Source organism: Cryptotermes secundus, unplaced genomic scaffold (assembly GCF_002891405.2).
Source record: "Cryptotermes secundus unplaced genomic scaffold, Csec_1.0 scaffold88, whole genome shotgun sequence".
NCBI classification, from domain to species: Eukaryota; Metazoa; Arthropoda; class Insecta; order Blattodea; family Kalotermitidae; genus Cryptotermes; species Cryptotermes secundus.
Genome location: NW_019724585.1, coordinates 524,659 through 535,172, shown reverse-complemented (window position 1 = coordinate 535,172; position 10,514 = coordinate 524,659). Strand labels below are relative to the sequence as shown.

General features: G+C 41.0%; 1 protein-coding gene across 9 annotated transcripts in view; it reads left to right on the top strand.

Moving 5' to 3' along the window:
• LOC111862251 (spectrin beta chain) overlaps positions 1 to 10,514 on the top strand; it is a 160,229-nt gene that overhangs the window by 65,613 nt on the left and 84,102 nt on the right. For all 9 annotated transcript variants that reach the window (XM_023847470.2, XM_023847477.2, XM_023847475.2 and 6 more), the window contains one exon: positions 8,819 to 8,970. In XM_023847470.2, the coding sequence (XP_023703238.1) occupies positions 8,841 to 8,970 (130 nt within the window). In that variant the 5' untranslated portion in view covers positions 8,819 to 8,840. The remainder of the gene's footprint in view (positions 1 to 8,818; positions 8,971 to 10,514) is intronic.

Sequence of the window (10,514 nt, the reverse complement as noted above, 5' to 3'; positions counted from 1 at the left end):
ATCTACCAGAGGCATTGGAAACTACTTGGGCGGGAAATTGTTGCCTAATTTTGCTCAGAGGTCTCCTAGAAACATGAGGATGTCTTCCCGTAAGTTGTGGTTTGTGTGAAAGAACCCCAGCAAGTCTTATACCTGATACACATGTCTAATTGAAGCAACGTAATTGTATTGTAGGCTTATTATCGCGAGTACAGTCGTGCCCAGTACACGCGCTCTGGGAAGATAACGTTCACATAGGTTGCGACACGATGCTCTGTTCCACGATGCCTTGGCATTTTAGCGATATGCGATATAACAGTTGTGCTTATACACCTTGTGATCAGCGTCAGTGAGGACGGGAGGTACGTTGTGGAAACAGTATGCAGTTGTAAGTTTTGAGGTTTTCACGGCGATGACAATGAAGAGAGTCGTCTTCTGGGTTTAGGCACGAAGAATACACGGTGCCTAAACCCAGAAGAGTACTCTCTTCAGTATGCAGTTGTTTATTCATAGAGAGCTGTGCATTAAAATACATTATTTTGAAGGAATCAATTAATAGAAAGGCTCAGGGTCCACAAGATTTGGAGAGTTACATCACAGAATCCTGATAAATTACATGATTATTTTCGGATGTTGACAGAAACTTTGAGTGTCGAGTTACAGGCGTAGCACCGTTATTGAAAAAGCTACAACAGACCTGAGAAGGCTTACAGGGGATAATGAAAGACGTTACCTTTGAGGCAGGAATACAAAGTTACGAAACTAAATTATTAAACCGAGTTAAATAAGTTATTTTAATTTGAAAATGTGGCGGAGTCCATATATTTGGGAACGTCATTAACAAATCCGAATTTGTTTCATGAGGAAATCATATCAGATTTGGGAAATGTTTTCTACAATTTATTTCAGAAGCTTTTGTCTGTCTGAAAATGTAAAATGGCGTGAATCTTGGTCTCTGACATTAAGGGAGGGACGTTGATTGGCGGTATTTAAGAAGAGGGTGCTGAAGAGAATGTTTCGAAAGAGGGTTAAAATAACAGGATGTTGGGAAATATTGCATAATGAGGAGCCTCATAACTTGTACTCTTCCCCACACATAATTAGAATGTTAAGCCAATGAGGATGAGATTGGCGGGACATGTAGATGACATAGAGCAAAGATGAGCGCATGCAGGGTTTACTGAGAGAACCAGAAGGAAAGACTTAGGTGGGAGGACTGGATTTGTCTGGCTAGGGATAGAGACCAGTGGCTCAATATTGTAAACACGGTAATGAACCCTCAGGTTCCACCTTGAGAAATTCTTCAGTAGCTGAGTAACTGGAGGCTTCTCAAGGACACAGCTCCATTTACTTTTGGTTAATTAATCAGAGAGCATTGTTATGTAGGAGGCTGTAGAATTGTCTGAATAAAAACTCGAAAGCGTAGGTGAAGACTTAGGCGTCGGAATGTTCTGTCGATAGCCGTGTATTTTTTGACATACAGTATTTCAGCAGTAGGACACTTGTATAAAAACTTGTGAATTTTAAGCTGAAACCACATTTTAGTGACGTTGCAGGTAAGAAACTCGATAAAAACGATAGTCTTCATCGCCATGACCAATTCCACTGTTATTCAGTAACATAATTTTCTCTGTACCTAAGTCCAAATATCTGTGTCAGGATGTCGTTTTTGTTTCAAATTTCTTTTGGGAAGCGGTCTGAAGTGATCTTTTTTTCAAAAGTTCCCCCTCCAGAAGCGTCATTTTCTACTCCATTTGCTGACTAGTTACGTCATTTTAATTTGCTGGACATTTCAAACACTGGGCTTACTGATATTAATCAAATTCTTTCTTCTCGAGCGCTGCCTGAGGCGGGGATTCTGCCTTTGTAGGAAGCTGTCAGCGTCAAATGTCGGCAAACTATGTGTAAGTGGTCTTTGAGGTAGAACACGCTTTTGAAAAATGACCTAGATGGAGTTACCGCCAAATTTTGGTTAAGGAAGTTTGAAAGTCCCTTGTATGCATGCATGCATGCAATATTTACCTCCCCCCCACACTCTCTCTCTCTCGTGTTTTCAGTGTTGAGTTGGCATCTGTTTTGAATCTACTACGTCATATGAGGTCTCGTGCCACTGCCCACTGATTAGGAAATTGAAAGAAAAGGATTATGTCTTAATTACCCCAGTGCAATTCGCGTTGGCAAGCAGTTCTGACCGAAATCGCACGTCTGGAAGTACTCGAAACTCGTGGGCTAGACGGCTGTCAGCAAAGCTCCCAAAAATTAGTAGCCAGTCATTACTCTCGAGGGCCCAGTCTTCTTGACTTGACGCCTCCCAACTCTAGAAATTTCTGTTCAGAACACTGTATTGCGCGGTGCAAGACAATGAGTACGGTGTTAATAGTACTTCGTATTGGGCTTAATTATATCTAAAGATATATTCCGAATAGAATAATTTAATAATAAATGTCTAATAATTTAATTAATTAAATAAATGTGATCAATTGGGAGTGCCTGGATGTAACGGCGGAACGGCACTCTTCCATTCTTTTACAGGCTATAAGGTAAAGTTGTCCCTGTGCTTAAGTAATTAGGCACTACGCCATGAAGGCGTTTGGGGAAGTGGATGTATAGATCTACATTTTCTCCACCTCGGCACTGGTTGGAGGTAATTGGTCATCTTCACGCCTCTGCCGCTTTTCCCCCGGGGGAAGAGCCCCAGGTACTCATTGGATAGGAGGCTGGATGGACCTCAGAACCTGTCTGGACGACGTAGAGAAGAGAAAATTTTCGGCCACCAGGACTCAAACTTCGACCCCTCGGTCGTCCAGCTCGTAGCCAGTCGCTACACCGACTACGCTATCCCTGCTCCCCTCTTTACAAGCTGTACAAGATGCTAACCACAGATTAATAAATTATTGAAATGGGAGCTGTATGCAAAAGCAATGGTAGGATTTTTAATTCTTCTGCCACATACGTTTTACTACAAAATAACTTTAATTTGTAAGATTTGAGGTTTCCACGGCGTTGACTATGAAGAAAGCAGTCTTCTGAGATGTGGCGTCGGTTAACACCACATCTACACGGCGCCACATCCCAGAAGACTTCTTTCTTCATAACTTTAATTTGCTAGATGAAAAAAAAAAAGAACTCCACGCACAGACATATCTTTCCATTTTTATCTGATAGGCATTGAGTCACACCCTTTTACAGGCTGCTTTAATTGGGTCATATCCGGGGAGAAAAGTAACTTGGGAACAACCCAGTTTTAATCAACTCCTATCTGGAGCTAGACAGTGTGTGGATTTTGCACGTACTTTAGCAGAATGGCGGTAAAGCCATGGCGTGTGTGTTTACTTCATAACATTGTAATTGAATGTGAAGGCATTAGTGAAAATGTTTCGGACTACGGTGCAAATGCTACATTAAATCGCCCAGTGTCTAAAGTAAATAATAGTGAACCATATCGAGCATATGTATTGAGATATTCTTAGAACCTACTTCAGTAGTAATCCATTATTTAACCAGTAGTAACCGAATTTGATTTGGTTCCTAACACAACACAGAGCGCCCCGAACAACAGGACGACAGAAAAGAATCCTGTTCTCCAAACAATGGAACCACAAGGTGGTAGACGCTCGACTTCCTTCAAAGAAAGGAAATAAAAAGGGCACGAATCAATTCAGATTAAAAAAAAATTGACAAAATCTTTTTAAACATACTAATTGTAATTTATAAATATTTTAACGTATTAGTACACGCCGCTGTAGTTGTTAATATACGTATTAGATTTTGTATTCATTGTATTATGGTAACATTGTATGTCTATATTAATATTCACTAAACACATTACAATAATGATTTATAATTGTATTGATGTCCTTCTGAAGGTGGTCTATAAGACCGAAACATGTCAAGGATAAAAGATTTAAAAAAAAAAAACATTTTATCAGTCACTGGACGGTGTTAATTAACCTTTAACTGATATTTATAATTGTTAAACTCCAGTGTATATTTATTGAAAAAAATGAACTTAATGCAGACAGTTGTATGAATGTTTTATTTCATAATGCTGTACTCCTAAATGTTGACATTAATAAAGTAACTGTAAATAAAAGTGAATCCTTCATACTTGAAACCGTCAGTTGTTTAGCCACTTCATATCAACTCCCTTGTACTGCGGCCACTTCTGGCCTATTGTACCAGTCCCAGATGATAGGTGAGGGTGATTGTGGAGCAGTCGGTGGAATAAAGATTGGCAGGTGAAACCGAAGTACTCGGAGAAAACCTGCCCCATCACCACTTTGTCCACCACAAATCCCACTTGACCAGAGCCGAGATCGAACCCGGGCCGCCGCGGTGGGAAGCCAGCGACTAACCGCTTGAGCGATGGCACGGCCCTCGTATCTAGTTAGTTGCTTCTATATTATGCTAATTTTTGTACATTGGTCCCATAGTGGAGACTGGGTTTACGCTATATTTATTAAATTTCCTGCTTCCGTTATCGCTGCTAGTTATGCTATAACTGGCAAAGAATACTTCACTTTCAAACCGTCACGCATGTGGACGTCCGCAGTAGCAGATGCACTCTGATCACGCAGGTTCATGTGAACGTGTTTATGTTGCTAGTATAGCATAGCGTTGCAGGCAGTGTGAACGTACGCTTGGGTTTTGTACTACTACCAGGCGTGGCCCGCTGTCCGTTATGCGGGGCAGTCGACCGACACGCAGCGGCATCGATCGTAGACAGTACGGAATTGCATCTCGTTTGAGGGCCGGAGGTCGATTACCCTATGTTGGTGTTATTCACCAGTATCATTGAGGCCAATGGAACTTCCTTTTTGTATGTGACCGTGTTTATAAATATCACATAGACCTATAAAGAGCCTCTGCTTCGGCGAAGAGTCTTGAGTGCCCTAAGCGTAGATAGAAGAATGTTGAAACAGACCTCCATCCTTTGAGGTTCTCATATTGTGGTAAATGATACAGCGCCATTTGTAAATGATTTTGAATCCGATACTGGATTAGAATGTGAGTTTATAAACATATATCTAGGCCCATCAGAGGTCATGATTTTGCGGTCCACTTATTTGATCACATAACCACTGGCACCAGTTTCAGCTTATTGCTTCTGATTTATGGTAATCGGGATTGCAGGTTTCAGTCCTTGGGCTGCACTGTGATTTCCTTCTGTGACCTGAAAGTGTCCAAGAAATAGAGCGCAGACTGGAGTTAATTGATCCATGATAGGGGTCAGTAATTGCGTGTTGTGAACACGACGATTGACCTCGGGGTTGCATAACATTCGGGGGCTTTCTTGAGACCGACTGACATGTCTCAAGGACTGCACCACGGAGTAGGTTATATACTGCAGTTTCTTTCAGTGATTTGGAAACGCTGTGCTCGATTCCATCGCTCCGGTTCCTGTGGTGTACACAGCCGTTGAACATGGAATTGAAACCTCCCAGTCCTTTTCAGAATTGCTGTTCATTGATAGTTTTTCAGAATACTGGAACTGCTCTCTCTAGAAGAACACGAATTCCTCCTTATCCTAGAATTAGGCCTAGCCTGCTGCAGTCTCACATGGACAGATCACTTGAACTTCGATGTTTGTTAAGAAGAATTGACAGATGTGTTCTGACGTATTTTTTAATTCGTTCTTTGTTATTTGCGTATGCCATTCTTTTTTATGTTTGATGATACATTGGTGGTAAGTTAAGCACTAAGAAAGTATATTGCGTTTTATTTAGTTGTTCAGTATTTACCACATCGAAAGATATGGGGGCACACGGTAGCTCAGTTGGTTGAGGCACTATGCTAGAAGACGGAAAGTCAGGGGTTCGATTCCTGATGATGACATTGAATTTTTAAATTGAGCTAATCCTTCCACCCGCGCTATGGCCCTGTGGGCGACTCAGCCTCTAACAGGAATGAGTACCAGGAAACTTCCTGGGGGCAAAGGGCGGCCGGCTCGTAAGTCTGACAACTTCACCACCATCTGTAAGCCGATTGTCTAGAAAATGTGGGAGCCTTGACGTCTCACAATCCTATTGGCCTCCACGGCCTGTTACAGGGATCGCTTTATCGAAAGATGAGAGATTTGAGGTTTCCATGGCGGGGAGTACAATTTCCGCTTTATGGAATGTGAGGTCGTGTGAATGTGGTGTGTACGTAGCGCCTTACTCTTAAGCTGGACACAGCAGGTTCCCCAGAAGCGGCTGTACTTATATACCGGAGGACACTGCGTCACATCCCAGAAAACAAACTTTACCGTCTAAAAGTGAAATGAAAGTTGAAGGTATTAAGACCTACACGAGTATATTTTATACTGTATGAGGCATGAAAAACCCGACGGAGCTTGATTTGAACTTTCTTATAAATTAGGGGTTATACTGCTAGACGGAAATGAAGCAAAATCAAATTCGCCCCACTTTGGTGTTCACCCCTCCCCACTATAAAATTTAAACTGATGAAGATTCATTGAGTACTTCCGGGAGGCATACGAATAGACAAGCGGGCGGAGGCGGTCTTGCCGTTGTGCGTTCATATGTGCAAAAAAAAAACATTAACATGACTGGAGCATTTTCGGCACGGTTTTCTAGCATTGTGTGTGTGTGCATTTGTTATGAGTGCATTCCACATTGTTAATATAAATAGGGAGTTGTGTGATACAGTTTGCTCATAGATATAAAAAGTTTCCGGAAGCATGAGCCTTCCTGTGCTGCCTAGATGTTCATCAGTGGAACATTACGTATACTGACGTCATACCCAGCTACCTCAGGACGAATCTGTTTGCCGCGTTCTCAGCTGCCTCAGGGTTAACTGTATTGATCTCGTGTACCATAGGATTAACCTGTTAGCCGCTAAAATGTCTACCTAAGTACCGGCATATTGGCTTCGTTTGTACGTGCCATTGGACTAGCTTGTTGGCTTTGTACATACCTGGCCACAGGACTAGTTTGTTGGCTTTGCTCATACCTGCCGCTTCGTACAGAACTGTTACAGGACTGTAGCCCCCATATTTGTTCAGTTTGGGACCTTAGAAGCACAGGCGGAAGCTGATCGTGATCTCTCAATGTGAATTTGTCAGCAATCTAGCTGTTGCATTTGGAGAGTGGCTATTGATTTCGGTCGGTGCCTTGATTAACCAGATTTATTTCTGCTAATTTATATACCAGGTGTATTTATATTGAGGGCCCCCGCGTATCCACAATCTAATCTTAACACTGTAACATTCAATAAAAAGCTATCCCTATAACAGGCCGTGAAGTCCCATAGTGTTGTGAGACGTCGAGGCTCCCACATTCTCTGGACAGTCAACATACAGCGGTGAGGTTATCAGCCCCACGTGCCGGCCGTCCTTTACCCCTAGGGAGATTGCTAGTGCTTGTTTCTGTTAGAGGCTGAGTGAACCCTAGGGCCATAGTGCGGCTGGAAGGATTAGGTGAATTAAAAAATCCGGTGACCTCATCGGGAATCGAACCCGCGATCTTCCGGCTTGTAACTTTAGTGCATCAACCAAGTACACTACCGCGTGCCCCCCCTAATTTTCAATACTGGGAAAAATGTAGGTTTTAGGAACTCTTAAAAATAATCATTTTTATGAACGTGACTTCGGATGACAGTCCCGCGTACCGATAAAATTATAGTACCTCTTGCAGGGAGTGCGTGCATTGGTCTGTAGCCGCAGTATGTTACCATGGTCTCACGCAGCCTCGTCATGATTTTATTATACGCCGCCAAATGTAAAGTCTATCGTGTGATTTTTCCTCTCCCCCTTCCCCGTGCTACAGTGACTTTGCTTCGGACTTGGGTGTTATAATATAGGGATGGACAAGAAACTTGTCCGTAATTTACAGTGATATACCAGCAGCAAGGCGATAGTGTTAAAATGAAATTTGTACTATAACTATGTTGAAAACATGATTGGGGGTTTGTCATCGCCAGGTAGTGACGTACACAATCACGTGGTCATCAGAAATGTCCATGTTCTTTTTTTTAAATGCGTTGGGATCCAGAACCGCAGTACTGGAGATATATTTCTTTCGTAAGGTTGCTTGATCCGGTATGACGTATTCTCACGTTTTACGGAAAATAGCCACAGCATAAAGTGCATTCCTGCAGGACAAGTAACCTTGTACTTTGTTAATGCATATAAACTACTCATTTCCTTCTCACTCACGTACTTGTGTGCATTTTCACATGCCCTAAAACATTGTTGTTCTGTGCTTAACGCAATTGTTTTATATTTGGGTAGTTCTGTGTTCAGGTTGGCATTCTGAGGAGGTATCTGATTGTCTTTGTACCTCTTACCTATTGGCCACTGCTTCCTACCTCACCCTTCCCAGTTTGGTACTTAAGTATTACTCATAATATCCCATTTGACGCCATATAACCAGTACAGTTGAGAAACTATCCGTAAATAAAACGAGAGACTACACGCACGCGCGCACAGATATACGAATTTGTAATAATTTCTTAAAGCCTTTGTGCAGAACCGAGTAATTAGAGTTAAGATTATATGTGTGAAGGGGATGTCTTTGTACAACCCTGTTGATTTGCCTTGGCCATGGCGTCACGCTCTGCAGGGCCCAAAGGATGCTAAGGTGATTCAAAGTCGTGACTGGTGTCTGTGAACTCGGTACAGTCTGGCGGGTAGTTAATTGCCTTATTGTGCTTCTTCCAAAGATTTCAAGCGGGGCCATTGTTACAGTGGCTCAGATTTCTACACAACAGTATATTCTTAAGTTAGATTCCATTATTATTATTATTATTATTATTATTATTATTATTATTATAATGGCTAAAGTAAGTAATTTCTGTGATTGGAATGTCAGACATTTAAATTTTTTTTTTTTCGTAGGGCTTGACCCAACGTCGTCACCATGACGACGGACATATCACTGGTCCGATGGGACCCGACGTTGCAACAGGAGATAGTGGAGGACTATGAATATGATGGTGGTAACTCTTCATCTCGCCTCTTCGAACGATCCCGCATTAAGGCTTTAGCTGGTAAGTGCATCTTGTTCGAATACCGTATTTACGCATGTATAGGCCGCACATTTTTTGCCAAAAATTCAAGAGGAAAACTGGGGTGCGGCTTATATTCGAAATATTCGAAATCACACTTCATTTAAAAAAAATTATATTCATAATTATTAATACAGGGTGTAATACTCCTGAAATAATATTCCAAGAAAATTATTTTTTCTATAATTTCTGTCTGAAAATTGTGCTGCGCCTATACACGCACGCGGCCTAGACATGCGTAAATACGGTATATTGTATATTTTGCATTGTAGTGCCTACAGACTTGAGTCCCTGCTTTCTTATTTGATCAGGCCGCAAGTTAAGGAAACAGTGATACACAAGCAGAAGCACCTGTTCTTTGCTCAGGATATGGTTCCTTTCCTCTTCAATATTAGTACATAGCAGCAGGAACTTTAAACATAAAAAAATGAAATACACGTATTTCTACTTTCAAATGGGGAAATAATAATAATAATAATATGCCATATGTCCTACATGAGTAGGTGCATTACCTCCATCAGGGGAAAAGTAACAACAAAGGTTCATGAGTTCACATCAATTTTTGGAAGTGTAAAACTTAATATAAACTTCTGGTATCAGAATGCATTCACATTTCTTCTAAAATGATAATATGTAATATGTTTGGATGCTCTCTCTGCAGAGGAAACAGCAGAATTACATGCATGCTTTCCTTGTTACTGCCACTGTACATAGTAGTTAAAACTAAGGAAGTAACACTCAAATTTAGAAATTATTTTATACTCATATTATTAAAATAAATTTGGAACAAGAATTTGAACCTCGTATAGTACAGTAGTGGCACTTTGCTCCAACAGTTGTGGCTACCATACAAAGTAAATGTCGTATTATCCTTAGGTGTCCTTTGTGACGTCCGTGAACTTTGGATCGTTGAAATTGAACATATAAATAAGGCAGAACCTTAAGCCACGAAACATTAATTGAACTTCTTACTGGCATGAAGTAACAGGTCATCCCTCAAAAGAGCCTAATGTCAGACCTTGGTCTGTGACAAGACCTGTTCACATGTTTATATGGTCTGTTTACTACTTAGTCAGGAGCGATTATAATATTCTTAAGTGTATTAGGAATGAGGTTGGTTTTTCCCATAGTAGGTTTTGTTTTTGTGCTTTCTCTTTACATTTTTGTCATAAGCAGTGGTAAAAGTCACCATAGTTACAGAAAATCACCACTGCAAGATTAATGCAGCACCTGTCTTTGCATAGCTTTTTAAAAAAATAAGCTAAATTGGAATAAGAAATTGCTCATTTCATGTTTCGCGATCCTAATAAGCTTCATAAACAAAGTAATCAATAAATACGCTCTTAACTGATGCATGAAAATTAGTGCACTGCAAGAAACGGATGCTGAATGCTTTAGTTTCATTAAATTAATGTTTTGTTTTTCAACACTGTGTGTACAAGAGAGGCACTTGCAAGTCATTTTTCACTCAGGCTGTTTGTGGAAGTTTAAAAAACAATGTTTAGCCTACAGCGTGAGAATGTGGC